The following is a 22,206-nucleotide window of genomic DNA, read 5'->3' on the forward strand; positions in this document are numbered from 1 at the left end:
ACCGAGATGATAAGTAAACTACCTTTCTGGGACCAAATTAACATCCTCCCCCCTAAACACTTTTAGGGGGGAGGATGTTAACTTGGTTCTAAGTTGAGAATTTTCAGCCAATCAGAATCGAGCATTTTACATGCAGCACATAGCAAATTTAATTTATATTAAGCGCTGGGGTGGAGGATCTTAATTTGGTCTTTTTTGGGGGGGGGGGGATGTTAATTTGATCCCCTTTCTGATACAAGTTTTATGTTTCTGCTATTGTTTTCACACTAACATCAATTAACAATTGGAATAAATTTTAACGGAGAACAGCTGCTGATCCAGATTAAAACCTATATGCAACTCTTTCAAGCAGAACATTTATAAATTATTTATATTTACAAAAATCTATTCGTTTTATTCAGTCAGGATAACCAACTATTCCAGACCAGGCTAGATTTGTAATATGTATACATTTTTTCTTGTCAGAGCTAGGAGTGTTGGGTTACCAAAAGCCCTTAAATTAAAATCTGGCCGGGCAACTTTTTTTGATGAGCCAACAGAAGCCAGAAAAGCAGAAAATGTGCAAGCGGAAAGTTTTTATGCTGCGTCAATTTACTATATCTTAGGAACCCAATCATATCAATTGTATTGCCAAATTCCTTCTGCTAAACATTGCCATAATCACGGCGGCTAGCCGAAAGAAAATAGGCAATGACCGGGAAAAATGATTCAAATAGTTTTGTTGAACTAATAGTTCAACAAATTAGTTGTTCAACTAGTTGTTCCGACTTTTGATACGAAAGTAACGGAATATTTGTACTCGGGTGGGTTTTTTTTCGAAAGGTATTGTTGTCCTGAGCTTAAATTTGAAAAGATATTTCACTCATTGAAAGAAGCTTATTTGCCATAATTGATTTGTTACAAGGAGCGAAATCTATCCTTTTGTACTTTATATTGCGTGTGGGGGGATGATTTTCATAGAAAAATTTTCAAACTTTAGAAAAGTTTTTCATTTTATTTTATTTTATTCATTTTTTTTATGTTGTTTATGTTATTACTGCTCCATAAACGTTAAAAGGCACTCGGAACTTTCAGGGCTTCGCCCTGATACGAGCAGTCTTGTTCTAATTTGATAACACTTGCTAGTAGCAATCGTAATAAGATAAGTATTAAACATAGCTTACTCACATCAGTAGCCGAAGCAAATTTTTCCACAAATACATTTTTGCTCTTCCCGTAGCGATCAATCACCATTCTGTATTCATCCACTAAAAAGAGTTGACTTCTTTTCAAGCACCTATCTTAAATTTCAAATTCAAGGTTGAAATGAATACTGACTTGTTTTTCGCACTACCGTCTCGGCTTTTTCAACGTCTTTCCCGCTGCTCTTGGTCGAAGTTTTGGCCAGCTTCTCTTTGTCAAAACACTTTGAAATGTACTTTTCCTCCGCCTAAAAAATCGCATCGTAAAAATTATCTATGAAACAGTGATAGCATTCATTCGGTGTCATATAAAGAAAGAAATTACAAACCTTATATACTTCTTCCGTTAGTCTGTTGATGCTCTTAACTGCCTCATGCGTGGAAGAAAGCGAATCAAGTGTCTAAAACAGACAATTTTTTCAAATAGATTTTTATAAAATGTCTGTCATTTTCATAAAACTTATTTTCGACTTCAAAATATGATAGCAAAAACTACATGTAGATATATTGCTTTCGTTATTTGAATCATGGTCAATAATATTCTTTTTTAAGTTCAATCAAGCATAACAAAAGTTGGAAACGTGTAATCAATTGGAAACGTGATAAATTAACTTTGATTTATTTTTGAGTTCCATGTAGACACTGGCCTTGGTGCCTTATCTTGTTTTTTCAAAAAACGTTTCTTGGTCGATACTTTTTCAATAAAAAACAATCGGTTTGTAAAAAAAATCAATTAGCCTATTTTTGTATTTTAAATTAAATTTGAAATTGGGTTCTGATCGTTCAAAAGAAAACTTTTTAAATATTATAAATATTAATTAATAATATTTGATAATCTAAAGGCAAAGAGAGATCAACCGTAAAACTCACACCCCCCCCCCCCCCAAATCGATTTAAGGGGGGGGGGAGAGAAAATATGGATTTGAGTATATCCTAGATTTAACAGTATTATTTAAAAATGAATTAAAACATTAGTTTCTGTAATTAACAGCATACAAATGCATTCCCGCATAAAAAATGTCAAAACCAATTTTACAATTTCATTTGCGCGTTTGTATGAAATGCATACTTTATGCAAAATTAACTCTCAGAAATAAACATGCTTCGGTGGGCAGGATTGAAGATACTTTCATGACCGGACAAACAGTCAGAATGCAATCTTACCTAGTAATGAGAGGTTTCAAGGTAAAGGCGCACAAAAGTATCAAGCAGAAGCCAGAGGAAAGTCAGACCAAACAAAGAGCGGAGACGAAAGCCAAAAGACTTGAAAGCACTCCGTGTCATCAAAAAACAGCGCCAATCTTAATTGTCGGCTTTATAATAGCTTTTTTGTTATCTCACCCCAAATAGTGGCTAGTAGATTAAAAAGCCATTTATAACTTTTTTGAGGGACAAAATCCATAACAGTTTTTCTTAGATATATTCAAACGCAAAACGAAGTCAGGCGATCAACCCAAAAAAAGCACGAATCATTAATTTCTGAACTCCAGATCGTTTAGACAAAAAAAACTTAAACTGAGTGAAACTAATGTAGTGGTTTAGATGACATGAACAGCTTGAGTTTCAAGTACGCCCTATATGTAGTTTGTATATGGGCGAAAATTAATCTGGATCATTTTTTAAGATTTTAAGATTCTTATTTTGGTTTGTTATTTAACAAATCCCATTGCCTATCCGCAATGGGATAGGCTTTCAAAAAAAATTGAAGAAAATAATTAGTGATCTAAGGAATGATGATTACCCTTGCGATGACCCTAAACTTTTTCTACTGTAGACAACTTTGCTATCATGCGAAATTCTCGGAATTTAGAACTCTTAAATGTGCGGTCTTAATTGATATGTAGATGATTCAGATATGCATGTTTATTCAACATACAATAAAACGCAATTTTCGAAAATTCATAATTACCTTTGAAGACCTTTCTTTAAAAAACAGCTAGCAAAAAAAACGTATAACGGAATGAAAAAAGTTAGTTTTTAATATTTTTCGTAATTCAACGTATAAAAAAACATAGCCAACTGAGTTGGACAAGAGTAATGAACGCAACGAAACTGAAAAAAAAAACCCGACTTGTTTTTATTAAAATCTTCAACTTTTGAATTTCGGATAAAAAATTAGATGGCCTTAAAACTCTTTGAAATTGTAGAACAATTTATGATGGACACTTTTTAGTTAAAATTGACCCAATTTAAATAATGGATCAATTGGGTAAAAATTTTATTTCGCTAAAATCTGATAAATAATTTCCATTTTCAAAATTAGAAGTGGTCGATAGTGGAGCTTGCCTTCCTTATAACAATACAAATGCACTGCACTTACAAAGAAATCACAAGTCAAACCGCGAAAAATCAAAATTGAGCGTGAACAAATTGTAAGACTTTTTCCTGAAAAAAAAACACAAAAAAAATTAGCAAGACCTATATAAGAGTCTTCACTACGTTCATCACTCTTAATAACAGATCTCATAGCAGATTGAAGGCTATTTCTAAAATCTTGCAATTTCCAGGTTCACAGTATTCAAAATGAAAAAAAAAACAGGAAATAAACTGTACATTTTGATAGTAAAGGTTTCAAATAAGCGCCAAAGACTATTGTAACAGTACACTTCTAGCACTTCAACAATGCTATACTCTTCATTAAAGGCTGTCTTTAGTGTTAAGAGTTCGTTATTGCAAAACGTGTCTGCGGCAATTTTTCATCGTATTTTTTTAAAAATTCTTTTCATGTTTTTGCCGTACAGGCTTTTCAGATGCTTAATTCCCAATAACTTCGGCCATGGGTAGCATGAGCATTTGACTTATCAGCCTAAGGTTTGAGAGTATGAAATGTTTGATACTACATTTCGTCTCTGATCGGTTTTTTCATATGCGCTTTTCTGTTAGAAATGGAGGGAAAATTTGTGGGTTAAATCAAAATAACGGACGAATAAAACGACTTTTTTTTTCGGGGGTTTTACCCGATTACTTCAAACCGCTTTATTCAATGCGAAGTTTGCTACTAAAAAGAAGTCTAAAACCACTTTAGAAACCCCGAGCGCAATTATAAGACGTCACCACAGATAGATGCCTTCAAAGCGTGGTGAGTAAATACATGCCTATTATAGAAACCCTTCAGCGACACCAGGTATTAGTTTTCTTGTTGCTGGTCAGTAACATGCTGGTCAGTAACACAACTTGTAATGCGGATGAAACATAAAGTTATGCCCCACACTCTTCTTTCGAGTATGTGCAGTACAATCGAACGAGTAGACAGTTCCAATGGTTTACTTTTTTATCAGCTTAAATACTGAGCACCAAAACAGAAGAGCTTGTGAGAAACAGCTAAACCTTTTCCTGGAGCCGGTAAAAACTAGAAAAAGCATCGATGAATACCTTTCAATCGGTCATTCAACATGCAACTATCAAAGGGTGCATGAGCTCAGTTTCACCCCTTTATATATCTAATAACAACACCAACTTCGACTGCAATCAAGTATCGCACTTGCCGTTATTCTTTAAGGTAATTTGGACCTCGGACTTAAATGCTTGATTAATCAACTGGCCGAAAACTTCTATCACGCGTTAAGAAAATAAAATTTGTTTTTAACTTATGAACTGGTCCAAAGTTTCGCTCAAACCACCATAAATATTCAGATACATATGCATATACTTCCTTTCGCCAGAACTGTGGAATCAATTTGAACGCAAGAGAACAAAAACAAAAGATGGAAGGCTACCCTTGTGCCTTTCAGAGGGATATGGGTGCACATATCCAGCACCCACAAACTCAATCAATTTATTCGGGGATTTCATCTCTGATCGGTTTTCTCAAATGTGCGTTTCTGTTAGAAACGGGGGAAAATTTTGTGGGTTGAATCAAAATAACGGACGGAAAAAACGACTTATTAATTTTTCGGGGGTTTAACACGAATACTTCAAACCGCTTTATTCAATGTGAAGTTTGCTACTAAAAAGAAGTCTAAATCCACTTTAGAAACCCCGAGCGCAATTATACGAAGTCTCCACAGATGCCTTCAAGGTGTGGTGAGTAAATACATGCCTATTACAAGAACCCTTCAGTGACAGCAGATATTAGTTTTCTTGTTGGAAGAAAAATTTAACATGCTGGTCAGTAACACAACTTGGAATGCAAATGGAACATACACTTATGCCCCAGACTTTTCAATCGAGTATGTACAGTACAAGCGAACGAGTAGACACTTCCAATGGTTTACTTTTTTATCAGCTAAAATACTGAGCACCAAAACAGAAGAGCTTGTAAAAAAGCTTAACCTTTTCCTGGAGCCGGTAAAAACCAGAAAAAGCATCGATGAATACCTTTTGATATGTCACTCAACGTGCAATTATCAAAGGGTGCATGAGCTGTTTCGCCACCTTTATATATCTAATAACAACACCTACTTCGATTGTAATCAAGTATCGCACTTGCCGTTATTCTTTAAGGTAATTTGGACCTCGGACTGAAATGCTTGATTAATCAACTGGCCGAAAACTTCTATCACTCGATAAGAAAATGAAGTCTATTTATAACTTATGAATCGGTCTAAAGTTACGCTCAAAACACCATACATCGCCAGGACTGTGCAATCAGTTTGAACGCAAGGGGACAAAAACAAAAATTCAGTGGAAGGTTATCGTTGTGCCTTTCAGAGGAGCTATGGGTGCACATATGAATTTATTGGGCGAGAACAAAGTTAGGCTGAGAATAAGCGCGTTGGAATAAGATACAGAAAAAGGCCACCAAATACAGAAAAGTATGAGAAAATACAATTACGATTGTCTGAGTTGCCAAAAAAATCAAAAAACCAATTAAGCAATATATCGCAGAATCTGCATTTTAATTTTGGTTTAGAAATTCTGTTTCTGGACTAAACTTTCAACCGTTCGGCATCGAAAAAAAAACATTGATACCAGGTGGTTATCATGGATGTCATTTGTTGCTTGTTACAATATGTCGCTTTTACAAAGCTTCGAAAATCTACTGTGACGTATTGAAGCCCAACCTAACATTTAAGCGAACGAAAAACATTATTGAAAAGTCACGTCGAGTTTTCACCCCTATAATAGCAATGGTAGCGTGTGCAGACGAGCTTTCACTTTATTTTAAGCTTTAGATTGCCATAAAGAACTTCAATCTGTCCCTCTGATCAGCAGAGGCGAAGCTGTGCTTCGCAAACACTTCCGAGAACACGACCAAAAGCAGCTCTCTCAAGTGAAAAAAGAAAAAGCTGAAATAAGCTTCGAATTACCAAAAACTCGGCTACGTGTAGGATTCGAATATGCGACCTACTGCAATCAAGATATTTTGAGTCTCACGCCTTATCCACTCAGCCACGCAAGCTTAACAATCGACAACACTAGTCACAATAAAAGCAGCTACATATGCTAAAAAATTGCCAATGCATTTCCGCAAAAGTGGCACTAAATACAAATAGACTCAATTTTACAAGTACTACTTTGGAATATAACAAACTGAAGGCATCCACACTAACTTTGCATGTAACAAATCGCAAAGCATAAAGCCACATTATGTATAAAATATGCATTTCAAAAAATTGCGAGATATATTTAGTTAGACAAATTTTGAAATCGAGTTTTATGATTATGTTGTTTGAAACAAATCACTTTATTCGGTTCATTTTCGGTTCAAGAATGCATCAACTGTGCTAACTGACTAGTATTCCAATGTCAGAGCACAAGATATGAAAAAGCTGTAAAGGTGCCCTAAAAGTGGCATTAATATTTGCGACTTAGGTTGGGAAAAAAAGAAGGTTCGTACTAATACACTCGCTCCGCAAGTGCAAATTGGAAAAATACACAATGGATAGTCTTTCAACTAGACAACCTTCATAGATCCTGTATAACTAGGGGCCAGCTGAAAGCTGGAGAGACCTGTTTGATTATTTTAATATTGATTATTTTAAAATTGTTTTAAAATTTCAGGTTTCTCAAGTCGATAGCGCCCTTCCTACGCAAAAAAAGTGAAAGAGAAGCTTATGCATTCATTGGTAACGCTTTGGTAAAAAGTTTTCATGAGGGAACTTTTCAAGTCCATAGGTGTTTCCTATATCTTTGTATATTGAATCTTTGTTCCAATGCCAAAAAACTTTAAAAAAAACTTTTCCTAAGTGTACAGCTCTTCCCCGAGACAAATTAAGGACCAGCCGCTTGGGCAGGGGAGTTTCCTACAACCTGGTCTATCGATTAAACCCTTAATCCCAAATCTGGATGGGTAGTTTTTGAAAAAATCGAAAAAGTTTGAAAAAATGGCCTTAAAACCGAAAAATTGACTATTCCTAAGTGTATAGCTCTTCCCCTAGACAAATTAGGGACAAGCCGTTTGTGTAGGGGGGTTCCTACAACCTGGTCTATCGATTAAACCCTTAACCCCAAATCTGGACGGGTAGTTTTTGAGGAAATCGGAAAGATTTGAAAAAAGGCCAAAAAAGTCAAAAAAAAGTGACTTTTCCTAAGTCTATAGCTCTTCCCCTAGGCAAGTTAAGGACCAGCCGCTTGTGCGGGGGAGCTTCCTACAACCTGGTCTATCGATTAAACCCTTAATTCCAAATCTGGATGGGTAGTTTTTGAGGAAATCGATAATTTCCGAAAAAATAGGCAAAAAAATCAAAAAAGTGACTTTTCCTAAGTCTATAGCTCTTCCCCTAAGCAAAATAGGGACCAGCCGCTTGTGCATGGGAGTTTCCTACAAGCTGGTCTATCGATTAAACCCTTAATCCCAAATCTGGACGGGTAGTTTTTGAGGAAATCGAAAATTTCCGAAAAAATGGGCAAAAAGTGAAAAAAGTACCGAGTTGAGAAGCTTTTCTAAGACCGTAGGGGGTGAGGTAGGGTAAAAATTGCCCTAAATTTCATGCAGACAGGTAAGTGAAACGCTACTGAATCCATTGGTACCACTTTTATGAGAATCTGAGGGGTAGTTTTTTGGGAAAGAGAATTTTTCGAAAAAGCGTCTCAAAAAAAAAAAAAAAAAAAACCAGATCTCATCTGGAAAAAAAAAACGTTTTCATAATACCTGTTTAATAAATCAAACAGGAATTTGAATCACAATTTCCCTTTTGTTTATTTTATTGCGTTCCATTTAACTTTTATTCGACAGTTGTAATCGCATCTACTTAAAGTCTCAAAAAAAGGAAAATAAGACGAAGTACGAGAAATATTTATCTATCAGTGAATTCTCCGAAAAATAAAAAATGATCACTAAATTTAAATCGTTGACAAACAAACGGAGCTTAAAATTGAGGTTGAGTCTCTGCCACTTAAGTTTTCAGTCAACTCTTCCGGGTTTTCATCGTCTACATGTAACGAACTGTTTTGGGTTTCTGAGCTCTTACTTTGGTCCTCTGAGTTTGATTGATCTTCCCGATTCGCATGTCTTTGTGATTCACTTGGCATATCAGTTGACCTTGAATACACCGTTCTGGTTTCTGTTTGAATGTTTTCCCTTGCTGAGCCAATTTCTGAAAGTTGAGATTCTTCGCTCCGAACTTGAGAACTTCTCGGCGGATGGCGACGTCTAGGCGATCGGTACGTCTCAAAATTCGCAATTCCTCTAAAGCCAGTCGTTTTTATTTGCTCTCTTTCATAGGTAACTACAGAACTGTCCGGCTGATTTTGATCTTCGCCTCTCAATATTGTCGATTGAGTAGAATTTTCCTTGGGAGCTTTTTCAGACATTTCTGAAAGCGACAAATAATTGCCGACTGTATCAATAACTTCATTTTGCAATTCTTCAAGTGTTTTTAGTCTAGCTTTAAACAGTGGAACTTCGTTTTTGACAACATTCGCTGAATATTTTCCAAACTTCTGCCATTCCTTGGCCAATTTGCGCCCACTTATTCTATCATTATCAAGCTGGCAGCACAAATCTTGGAGATGTTTGTTTTCAGCTACAATCTTTTTGTTAATTTCCTTCAGCTGGCGAATTTCTTTCAAGTTTGTAAGGAGTAATTCGTTGACTTCGATCATTCGAGCTTCATGAGTCGATATCACTGTGGCGTAATTTAAACACAAGTCTTCCAGCTCTTGTCTGGTCATACGAGAAAATTTGGATGGATCCAAATTTACTGCTTCTGTTTCCGAAGCCATTTTAGACCAAATAAGACATTGAATTTTTAAAAATAGGAAAATTATTCAGCTTCAACCGATATTCTGAATCAAGCGGTCGATGTTATAAATCAAAATAGATCGTAAGATACTGAATTTTGAACTATTACCTATGACTAATGCTTATCCTCGTCATACATAAGCTTCTCGATAATAAATAGAGCCAGACGAAGATAATTTAACAACGTATTCACAACATTAACCTCTAAAAGTATAATTCTACCAAAAAGCAACAGCACTGTTTAGTTCATGAAAACACACACAAAAACAAAACATGGTTAGACTTGAAAAGCTCTTTTAGTCGTTCGGCAGAAATTGAGAAGTACTTGATAGTTTTACAGAGAGGTGATGTAATATTAATACCTCATGAGATACCACACACATACAGCATTGTAAGCTAACATTACAAAAAATTATAAAACATCGAAAAAACTTTACTTTGATAACTTTTTCAATTCGAGAAAAAATGTCGAGAAACAAACGATAGCTTCCAATATGATTTTAAAAAAACATTGAGGGGGAAATTTAGCCGAGAAAATTTGGGTAGACGCCGGTTGAACTGAAAATAATTTGTTGCCATCAAAAAATGTTTGAGCTATTTTTTTTTTGAAACTACACAGGAAATATAAAAAGATGGAAATCTATTTTTCTATCAAACAGCGCAATATTAATTAACGAAGGTGATGTAAAACAAGCCCAAAAGAATTATGCCGAACAAACTTTTTGAACTGAAAGAAAAATAAAGACGGAAGTGAAGCTGAGCTTCGCACCACTTGCGATACAAAACAAGAAAGCCGCTAAGTTGTCAAAGCCGCGAAATAGGAAAGCCGCGAAAATAAAAAAAAATAGATCCATCAAAACTAATAAGGCATATTTTCAAAAAAGAAAAAACGAACAAAAATAAGCGTCGAAAAAAATTATCAAGCAGTTACGCCGAAAATACCTTAACAGAAACGCTTGAAGCCGAAAAAAGTTTTAAAAATCTTATAAGTTTTTTTCACCCTTACACACAAACTAACTTTAATCGCGCGTCAAATAAAGCAATATGGGGCAACTAAGCCGATACAAAATTAGCGGAAACCGATTAAGCCGAACAAAAAAACGCCATATCGACCGACGCAATATGAGGCAACTAAGCCGATGTAATAAAGACTTTAACCTATTAGGTCAAGGAAAAGAAGAAAATAAAATGCAGGCGAAGCTGAGCTTCGCACCACTTGCGATAAAACACAAGCATAAAAACAGAAATCGAAAAAATGAAAAACGTTGAAAAAAAATAACTCTACCAAAAATTAATTTTTGAATCTCTTGATAAAAGTTAACTCTAGACTAACATACCAGACAATTGAGTATTAAATTAGCAACGGAACAAAACTTACGAAGAGGAAACAAAGCGGACAATCTTCAAGCAGACACAAATTGAGACCAAAAAAATTAGATTTCATAAAAAACTTCAGTTTCAAGTCCCACCAGAGACTACAATGGACAACACTTGCACCTGCAAATACAAGGGAAGTTGCTTACAGCACAAGAGAAATCATTGATGTGGCAACTAAGCCGACAAAACTTCAGCTGAATAATGGAAGTCCTACAATTTTGGTTTTACATAATTTTTTTTTCAATTGCATACATACTGAAAAAACAAGGTCCGGCCGAGACTCGAACCCCAGTCCGTTGGATACAAAAGCGACAGCGTTACCTCTAGGTCACGTGGAAAGGAACCTGGAAGTTTCAAACGTTTACTAATTAAGCAGGTTGAAGAAACGTTAAAATGTGCAAGAAAAGTTCTTTACTGGAAAAAAATCTGGTTTCTCTCGCAAGTTTAAAATACCTGAATGTGTTGAACATGAGTTTTTTGCTCTCGAAACAACGCTAAAAGTTCATTATGCAATAACAGATAAGTCGAAACCGTTCAATCGAAAAAAAAACTTTTATAAAAAAAAAATTATTTCAAATCAGACTTGGTAAAATGACAAGTTTCAAACTTTCAAGTAGCGTAAAAAAAATTTAAATTAAAAGAAAATACATGCTCAACAAAAATAACAGATAAAAAACAGCACCAAAAAATACAAACTCAATAAAAAACGAAATGAACCGCCGGAAACAAGACCGAAAAACACGAATCTGAAAAAGCAAGGGTAAGATTATATATACTTAAAATTAGGACTGAGATCTCAGAGACTGGAATAAGGCTCTACAGAGGCATCCGAACACGACTGCAGTGCGAGACAGACGCGACGACCAAACTGACAACCTTACCCTTTAAATACTGAAAACATAGCCAACTGACAGTTGAAAAAGAGTAATGAACGCAAAGAAACAGAAAAAAACTTGTTAAAAAAATTAATTTTCGAATTTTGCCCATACAGCTCTTTGAACCTCAAAAACAATTTATAGTGGTGCTTTTTTGATAAAATTAACCCAATTTGAGAAAACTGGATCAATGAGAAACCTATTCCGCTAGGAAAACTGAACATGAAAATCTTTTTTTTCGAAACCGGAAGTCGATCACATTTTTGAGAACTATACACTTTTGCTGTTCGATAGTGGAGTTTGCTTTTTTTCTAACAAACGAAAAGAACTAAACTTAGAAAGAAATCAAAATTGAGCGTCAATAAATTCAGGACTTTTTCCTGCAAAAACTCCAAGAGCTTAATAAGAGTACCCACCACGTTCATTACTCTTAAGAAACGAATCACTAAGTAAGTACCCTTCTGTACACATAAGCAGGAGGCGACTATTCTCAACGGTAGATCGGGCGGCAGATACTGATTCATGCTAAATACAGCCCTGATTCCAAACGTAAGCGCAGCGGAGCGACAGAGCAAGTTTTCGCCACTTACCGAGGCCTCATTTCTTTTTTGTCGCCCAACCATAAAGAAATACTATAAAACAAGGCAACCATTCCAGAACAACTACTTAGCCATTCACAAATGATGAAAAACGACGTAAAAGACGAAAAACTTCAGCGCTGCCCTTCAATGGCTCCACTACATCATTCTACGAAAAAGGAAGAAACAAAACTATACTAAAATATTAATAAGGCACCTTATTCGGCCAACTTCAGTAATCAATAATTACTAGCTCAAGTGTTATTTTTTAGACTTAACAGACCTCTTTAAATATCACCCTCCCCCTTGGTACCTAGTAACGAATTGAAACTACTTCAACGGTTAAGCATTTGTGAACTTTGTACCTAGTAACGAATCTCTCCCCCGGTCCCCCTTTGCAGTTATGCGTTTCTTGACTAGTGACGCTTTGTAAGGACCCAATTAGATTGCCTCAACTCAATTTAGAATAACTTCTGTGTCATAACTTGTGGCTTGCTGGTCTACGGCGGCACGAGTTTTTCTTTTTTAGACCCAATTTTGAATATGCAACGAAAAATTGTTCGCATGATCTGCTTCAAAAGGAAATTTGATACCATTACTAAATTCTTTTCTGATAATAAAATACTGACAGTTCATGAGCTATATGTGTACGATTTGATGAAGTTTTGCTTACGATCATTAAATCAAAAACATCCAACTTGTTTTCTCAATTCTTTGTTTACTTTAAAAAATTTTGCCTATAATACGCGAATTTCAGAAGGTCGAACATTTGTTCCACCATTCTGTAAGAATAAGGTAAAATCATGTTCTTTGACTAATAGGGGTTCAAAGTTATTGAATATTATGAGTATAAATAAGCTCTTACCTGAAAATATTGGATTGATGTCAAAAAATGAAGAATACAGTTTCGTCCATAAGTTTAAAGATAATTTCATTTGTGGCAATTACGAGTTGGTGCAAAACATATTTCTTTGATTTTTTTTAAATGGTACCCGCTGGCTAAATGCTATCAAACAACCATTCTAGGGTTGCGATTCTATGCTGAAAATATGATCCTCCAAATCCTTGTAGTTTTCGAGAAATCGCATTTTTTAGAAAATTTTTAAAAAATGAAAAAACTTAAAATTTTTTTTTTTTTTTAAATATGTTTTCTCAAATTCTTAGTTCGTCAGCTGGAATATGAATTGGCCGAAATGACAGTACTAGATGTAATAACTATTCCTTAATGAGAGCTTAATTTTAGGGGAAAATAAATTTTTCCCCACAATCCTATTTTTATTCGAATATAAATTTATCTTTATTACTTAGTTGCAATCCTAATTTGTTCAACGGGTAGACGTCAAGTAGGCACATACTGCGCCTTTTGTCTATCCCCTCCATTTTGTTGATTTAATAATTTAAATAAATTGATGCTTGTATTATCAACTATATGGAGAAATAAATTCTTCTTCTAGAATGAATTTCCGCCTACGCTACGCGTTAATAGACAACTCATAAACAGAGTGTGATTAAACCAGCCGAAAATGCTCGGAGTATATAAGCCGACCGAAAAGTTACGTCATACCAATGAAATTTGCAAGTTATTCGTAACTGTTGCATAATTGTTAACATAACTATTATTTAACAGTTACATATTTCCGGCTAGTTGATATACCACCTCATACTTAAGCGAGCAGTAATTACCCTATCTATTTATTTGCAACATCATTAAAAAAACTTAGCGAAATTTCCAAAATTGCTTCTTAAACCCGAACAAAAAATTCCCGAGTACAATAGTTCCTTCACTTTCTTCAATAGCCGGAAAGACAAGGTATCAACCGTACAATCCTCCCTCCCCCGGTGATTTGTTACCCGGGTATTTGTTACCCAACTACACAACTTGAAAATTGATTCTTTAGAAAGTATGCATTTCGAACAAACGCTCAAATAAAAATGGTTTCAGTTCTTATGAGGGATTGCCTTTGAATGATGTTAATTACCTAAACTTATGTATTTTCAATCAATTTTCTCTAACTAAACTGTTAATTTTGCTTATATCTAGGCTGCACTCAAATTTATTTCCTCAAGAACCCTATCCCTTTCTAAATCGATTTGGGGGGATATTGTACGGTTGATCCAAAACAAGTCTAAGTATCGAGGTGAAGGTAAGTTAATTATATCAGTCGTCATTGAACTTGCAAAGAAAGTTTCAAGAAAAAGTTGCGGTAGTGTAGTTTGTTATGCAGCAAATAAATATTCAATATATCATTGCATTAAATTTTGTTTGACATATATTTTTATGAGTTTTGATATATTTGACATGATCGCGACAATTTTCGCTTACATAATTAGGTTCAATTTCATTTTATCTACCATCAAAATTAAACCTTAATATATTTCTCTGCCCTTATGAGCTGCGTGAACTACTCTACCACACAATAAATTAATAAGTTAAACGAGTTTCTACGAATAATATCTAACCGTGGAATATTTCTTCTCCTGCACGTGGCAGTAAGCGGCCACTTGGCTGCTCAACTCCCCCAGCTTCCTCGACATCTCTGAGTGGGTGGTGCACTCTTTCTCCACCTCCTCGCCCACCACCTTCCACAGGGGGTAGAACGTCCTAAACCCCAAACAACCAATTCATCAACATGGGAGCTAATTTGTGCCTGAGTTTACCGTGAGTATAACCAGGTCAGTCTTTCACATTTACCTTTCATAAATAGCCACCAACACTACTGAAAGCAGATTGAAAATTAATCGTTAACTTTACCCGCTGTCGTTGTGTCCGAGTGCAAATTTGGCCACCTTGTGCAAGCCTTTCGAGTACAAATCCTCAAGTGTAGCTCTAAAACACGTAGAACGATATTTCATAGCCCAAAAGATTGTTTTGAAAATTATCTGAATGTTTTTCCATGTATAATTTTTTTGTAATGAAAAAGAAAAACCATTTAACAGCCAACAGATGGTTGAAAAAGGGTAAAAGAACACAAAGAAACCAAAAAAACTAGATTGAAAATAGCTGGAGTTTTCGAAATTCATCGAAAAAAATTTATCACGTTTCAAAGCCTTTTGAATTTCAAGAAATGTTTATGATTGACTTTTTTTCTTTAAGTTATCCCATTTAGAGAAAACTAGATCAATGGGTATTTTTTATTCCGCTGGAAGTTCAGAAAAATAAAATCCAATTTGAAACGCGTCCAATTCGCGACTTTTACACTTTGCTGTTCAATAGCGGAGTTTGCCTTCCCTTTTAACTAAGGCAATGAACTGAACTTAAAAAGAAGTCAAAACTCAAACCACGAAAAATCAGCTTTGAGCGAGAACACATTTTGATTTTCCCTACAAAAACAACCAAATCATCACGTCAAGACCCAGAAGCAAAAGTCACTTCGTTTTCACAGTTAATCACACAAAAATAAGTATCATGCTTAAAATTTTTATTACACAAAACAGTGTTATTTGCTTTTTTAAACACTTCGGTTTTATACTGATATTCAGATAAAAACGTATTCAACGACCTTTTGAGCATAATTTAAAAAATAGGATTTGCAAGAATCATTGCAAACATTAGGAGTGGTTATCATTTATTAATTCTAGAACTCCGCAGTCAAACCTACCTCTGTTTGAGAAAGTCAGCCAGCTCTTTGGACGAGTCCTTTCCATAGTTGAGCGACTGGAGTAGCACATCGTAGCCGCTGTTCTTGTCGCCCCAGAATTGGTCCTCAAAAATAGACATTGTCGCTTATCTCCTTCCGCCGAAAAAGAAATCCAAGTTAGCGATCCAGTGCAACCCTGTCCAAACTTAAACACTTTCCATATCCATCTGAAAAAATTTGCAAAAGAGACTCGAGATACTCTCAAAATCCTTCAAGAGACTTGACATTCTACAGGAATTCTTGGAAACTTATCATGCCACTTACAGCGAATATCCACTTGTGCTAGAGGGCAAAAAGCGTTTTTCGCCCCCACTAAAGAGTACTAAGGCAATGTTCAATAACATAAACAAAAAACTCTTGCAATGGGGTCTTAGAATAGGTCTACAGATAAGAATAGATCTACACAAAAAACCTTCACACTTCTTAAAATACACTTTGAATAGATCTAAAAACAATCATTTACATATTTAATTTACAATTTACAATAACGATCAAAGTTTATTTTACAAATTATGTTCCAATAAAAAAGAGATGGAACATGGCAAGCAGCAATTTCCATGGTGAGCACATAACATATCCCGGGTTGCCCAGCATAGAAGATAATGCGCAACCATGCACATCCATGCATGATTTGTATGGAAAATGACTAATCATACGTAGCACATACGTTGGTTTCGAAAACCCTCAGAATAGCTTTTCATCGGAGTAAAATAGTAATAAAACGGTTTCTCATCGTTATGCAAGCTGTTGGTAAAATATCAAAAATTTTCACCATGCAAATCATACGTCGCAACATATATGGTGCTACGTATGGAAGAGATTTTTCACCATATTTTTTTTCTCTAGAAAACCGTAAAATAGAGGTTAACTGACAAAAATGGCTGAGAAAAAGTATCTGAAGTGCAAACTACAATTTTATTTAGATTTTAGTTTTTTTTCTACCATGCAAACCATACGTCGCACCATAAATGGCGCTATTTATGAAAACGATGTTTACTTACAAAAACAACTTTAATAGAGCAGGCAACAGCACAACCAAAATTGACGAAATTTTTGTATATTTCGAGGTTTATTTGCATTTTCAAATTTTGAGGGGGTAAGCTGAGAACTTACTTTTTGGGAAAAAATGCGTGAAGATTGGTGAAAAATGTTTTATTTTCAATTAGTAAGAGGTTAACTGACAAAGGTTAACTGACAAAAATGGCTGAGAAAAAGTATCTGAAGTGCAAACTACACTTTTATTAGATTTTAATTTTTTTTCTACCATGCAAACCATACGTCGCACCATAAATGGCGCTATTTATGAAAACGATGTTTACTTACAAAAACAACTTTAATAGAGCAGGCAACAGCACAACCAAAATTGACGAAATTTTTGTATATTTCGAGGTTTATTTGCATTTTCAAATTCTGAGGGGGTAAGCTGAGAACTTACTTTTTGGGAAAAAATGCGTGAAGATTGGTGAAAAATGTTTTATTTTCAATTTTCTTAAATTTTTCTCATTCCAGAGCAAAGCTTTATTTGGTACGTCTTGAAACGATTTACAAACAAAACTCTGTTTTGAACATACCGTGTCCAATTACCACAAGATATTTTAAAATTTGGATTTTTTTCAATAGTAATTCAATTTAAAAGAAACATTGAAAAATTAACCAAACTTAATGTATTCTGTTGCCCTTTAGATTTTTTTTCTTACAACATTTAAGGGAGTGAACTGAGGTTCAAATGTTTATTTGAAACAATCACCTTTTGAGGTGAATATTGGTTTAAAAAAATATTGATCTTTTGAGGTTTTTTTAAACTTTCATCAACTTGAAAGCAAACCTTATCCTTTTATCAGATACCTTTGGGAGGGCAAGCTCAAATTTCACAACAGAGTTTTTTTTATTTTGGACATCAAATTTTTTAGTGCTTTTTTCTATAAAAAAAATCAAAGCAAAATTTAAAAAAAAAAAAAAAATTAAAAACAAGCAAACGAGTCAATCTTAAATCTTTTAGCTAAGTAATGAATTTCAAAAATTTAGGTAATTCTCATGCAACATATCATGTTTTCCTTGCCTTCAGAAGGGTTAGCAAAGTTGCTGCAGCAATAAATAGATAGTGCGGGTTGTCTTCACTAGAAAAAGAACAGGCAACCGCCTGCATATTGAACAATTTGTTTGGTTTAAGCAAATACAAAAGTTATATATATTTTTTTCATTTTGTTAGCTTTTGTCGCGTAGAACCTTTTGAATCAATCTTATGCATCAAAAAAACACTTGCAAATTTCAGAAAACTTCTTGTGTTATCATGAAGGTTTTTTTAAATCTGAAAGAACCGAAACAAAAATCCACACAAAAACATCTTCGATAACCTCACAAAAAATAGCAATAACATCAAAAAAATAGTGAAATGGCATTTCAAAACTTTGACTGAATAAGTTATTCTCTCTAGAGTCGACAAAAAAATTAATTGAAGGCTGATGAAGTACCGAGGAGAGGCTCGTAATTGTTTTAAACAAATCCCCTAATAAAATGATTATTGTTCCCAATTCCTTCAAAATTGACAAAAACTAATTTCAACTAATCACAGGAGTCTTCTGAACACTTTTTTTCAGGAAGCTACAAGATAGTTTTTTTTTCAACAAAAATTTTTGGCATATCATAAAATTTTGTTTTGTTTAATTTCAACTTTTGAAATATCATTCAGACACGATTTTTTTCTCGTTTTTTCATTGTTTTAGACATAAATTTTTTGAATCAACTTACTCTGTTCATTGGAGTACTAGCAGACCTTAAATCAAAACAAGAGAAGACACCCATTGTTATATTATCTGGAGGCAAAAATTTTGACATCTGCAAAACCGGAATCGAAATTCCACACAAAAAAATTCTAGATCGTTTTTTTTTTATAAAATCACTAGTAACAACGTAGGAAATGAGCAGAGAAACAGATTCGGTTTTTTCTATTGAAAAACAGATTCAGTTTCACTAATTCCGTTTTTTTCTAGTGAGCTGAGAAAAAGATTACCTGAAAGCTGATTAAACACAGCTGTGAGGCTTTTCCACTAATTTATTTACAAAAACACGTGTTTTGTTCTCAATTCTTTCAAAATTGTTGAGAAATAAGCCTTACTGATCAAACAATGTAGTGAAAGGTTTTTTCTAAAGCAGCATGAGTGTTCTACTATTTAGGAAAAAAATCAGATAATTACCTGCATATTGAACTAGTTTAGTTGGTATGAGTAAAACCTTTGAAGCATCATTACGACACAAATGTTTTTTTTTATGTTTTGCTTATTTTTCGGCTAAAACAATTGTCCATCAAGCTTTCGCCATCAATGTTGCACTTCCAGATCATAAAACACTATGAAATTTTTTTGGCTGTTTCGAAGAAAAACTTTGGATCTTCTGAAAAAACGGAACATTGTTTCTTCACAAACATTCATTGATAAAGTTTTATAAAGTACAGCAACAATCTAGGAAACAACCGAACTGCCAAATAAAATCATCAGGTCAACTAACGTTTGTTTGAAGATTTGAGCCAAAGAAATTTTTATCAATGATGAGTTACCAAGGAGAGGCATAAGCTTTTTCGATCAAATTGTCAACAAAACATTGACATTTGTTCTCAATTCTTTCAAAATTGTCGAAAATCAGGTCTCACTCATCGAAACACTGTGGTAAACACCAACTATATCCTATTTGGAGAAAATCCTTGAAAAAAAATTCTAAAAAACACAGAACAAGAAAGTTGGTTTTTTTTCTTATGCCCAACAGGGTACGACATTTTTGTCATTCCCTACCCAAAAGTTTTTTTTTGAGAATTCTGGCTCAACAATACTCAAATCTCTTGAAAGATGATGAGAAAATCCTGAATTTTTATAAATATTTAAGTACAAATAGACTCCTCAGCTCTCTGCGAGAACTTATTGCGAGAATCAGTCCGAAAGTCTTGTTTTTGGAGTACACGATCTCAAAATGACCATTTTTGTCGTTTAAATTCGCTATTTTTTTTAACTCACTGTTTGTTTTTTGTCCATTTTTTTGCATATGTAGACACTTGGTGTGGCTTTGTTTTGATATAGCAACCGTCGGTTATATGTTCCTAGTTTTTGGGTTATTATTTTTTTAGTGAAAAATGGACTTTTTTTGAAAAATTATGGTTCGTCCCTCGTCTTTGCTTATTTCTCCTGTCTCGAAACTTTTTTAAAAACTGGTTGTTTTTATCGATAGTCTAATGTCATAGCTTGATTTTGATGTAATGTTCATTGGTAATTTCTTCCTCGTTCTTGAGTTTTTAATTTTTAAGTGAAAATGCTTTTTTTTTTGAAAAATTGTGGTTCGTCCCATGGCTTTGCTTTTTTCTCCTCTGTTTCGAAACTTTTTTTAAAACTGTTTGTTTCTGTCAAAATCCTAATAACATAGCTTGATTATGATGTAATGGTCTTATTTTAATTCTTTCTAGTTTTTGCGTTATTATTTTTTTAGTGAAAAACAGTCCTTTTTGGGAAATCATGGTTCGTCCCACGGCTTTGCATATTTCTCCTCTGTCTCAAAGAGGTTTTCAAAACTGTTTGTTGTAATCAGTAGCCTAAAATCACAGGTTGATTTTGATGTAATGGTCTTTGCTTAATTCTTTCTTGGTTTTGCAATATTATTCTTTTAATGAAAAACAGGAATTTTTAAAAAATCATGATTCGTCCCACGGCTTTGCTTATTTCTCCCGTCTCAATTTTTTTAAAACTGTTTGTTGTTATCGATAGCGTAATATCATAGCTTGATTTTGATATAATGATCTTGAGTTAATTTTTCCTAGTTTTTGCGTTATTAATTTCATAGTGAAAAACAGGCCTTTTTGAAAAATCATGGTTCGTCCCACGGCTTTGCTTATTTCTCTTGTCTCGAAAAATTTTTAAATTTTTTGTTGTTATCGATAGCTTAATGTAGTAGTTTGATTTTGATGTATTGGTCTTCAGTTAATTCTTCCTAGTTTTTGCGTTATTAGTTTTGACGTGAAAAATTGTCTTTTTTTGAAAAATCGTGATTCGTCTCACCGCTTTTACTGATTTCTTGCCTTGATTTTTTTTAGAAAAAATCATTTGTTGATACGATTTAACCCTAACAGAAAACTTATTTTGATGTATCCTTGTTTTGTTAATTCCTTCTTGTTTCCGGATATTGGTGTTTATTGATTGTCATTTTTTTTTTTTTAGATAATTCGATTCGATGAATGAAAAAGGAAATAAGCTCACTGAGTCACAGAAGCTCTTACGCCAATATTATGTTGATAGAGTAAATGAATGGTGCGGTACATTCAAGAAACCTGAAGTGAAAATAATTTTAAAAAGTGTCCCGATTTTGTCGTCAATCGAAATTGATGACCCGGATTATAGAAACCCCAAGTTCGCAAAAGATTCGAACAGTTCTCAAAAGAAGGAGGTACATTTTGTAAATTATAACACTATCAATAACTTATTCAAACGGTGCGCAGTATGTTTTGGAGGAACCAGACCAGTGAGCTAGCAACTCACTAGATTTTCTCCAGAACATGCTGACTTTTCAATTTTTACCCTTAGTTTATTGAACATTGTTGGGCTCTATCATGGATGTGTATATGGACACTTATGTGAGCCACACAACTGTGTTTGCGTGATAATGGAAAAGTATGAGTAAAGTGGATAAACAATGTGATTCTTGCTCATAAAATATAAATATAAACAGGACTAATTTTAAGAAATCTCAGCGGATTAAAAAACTTAGTTAGTTTATTTCCTCTGTGAAAGGAATTGTCTTGTACTCGGAACTGGATTTTTTTCCTGTAACTGTTTTTTCTTACATATAAGACAGTCTTGCTAGTTTATGCTAGTCGAGCTTTATGCTAGTCGATATACCGCCATCATTGTCTTTAACCAGACTGAACGACGTCATTACATCAATCAAATTTGTTTATAGAGTCTGGTAAAAAGTCCATGTTTTAAATTTTCTGGTAAAAGTTTCATGTTTACACAAGCAATGCTTGTGCTGTAGTATGAACTATCATTTTTTCCAACCTGAGTCGCAAATATTGTAGCGATAAAATGTGTTCATTTTGAAAGCGTTCATTTTTATCAATAACCAGCTATTAAGTACAGTCAGTGATAAAGATAATAACACAGACTATTATTGATCTGACTTTCGTAACAAAAGTAACGGAATATTTTTGCTCGGGGTGAGTTTTTTCTTCAGACAAACTTAGAAGTTTGAATAGCCGTTTTTGACGGAATTCTTATATCATTCAGAAAGTATTGTTGTCCTGAGCTTAAATTGAAAAAGATATGTCATTCGTGATAATTTTCAGTAAAGTTTTGGGGGTTTAAAGATTGCCATTTTGCCCTATTTGGGACAATTAAGGCAAATCATTTTTCGGGCTAACAAATCCGCCATAGAAATTGTTCCAAAAAGAATCGCTAG

The 22,206-nt window shown here is 34.2% G+C and overlaps 1 protein-coding gene across 1 annotated transcript in view; it reads right to left on the reverse strand.

Annotated features, from left to right (window-relative positions):
• LOC134840350 (F-BAR domain only protein 2-like) overlaps positions 1–22,206 on the reverse strand; it is a 284,611-nt gene that overhangs the window by 15,560 nt on the left and 246,845 nt on the right. Inside the window, exons 2-7 of the mRNA XM_063856113.1 lie at positions 15,736–15,943; positions 14,889–14,963; positions 14,597–14,738; positions 1,511–1,582; positions 1,318–1,429; positions 1,168–1,247 (exon numbers count right to left, since the gene is read on the reverse strand). Coding sequence (XP_063712183.1) covers positions 1,168–1,247; positions 1,318–1,429; positions 1,511–1,582; positions 14,597–14,738; positions 14,889–14,963; positions 15,736–15,854 — 600 coding nt within the window. The 5' untranslated portion in view covers positions 15,855–15,943. The remainder of the gene's footprint in view (positions 1–1,167; positions 1,248–1,317; positions 1,430–1,510; positions 1,583–14,596; positions 14,739–14,888; positions 14,964–15,735; positions 15,944–22,206) is intronic.

Source organism: Symsagittifera roscoffensis, chromosome 2, assembly GCF_963678635.1.
Source record: "Symsagittifera roscoffensis chromosome 2, txSymRosc1.1, whole genome shotgun sequence".
Taxonomy (NCBI): Eukaryota; Metazoa; Xenacoelomorpha; order Acoela; family Convolutidae; genus Symsagittifera; species Symsagittifera roscoffensis.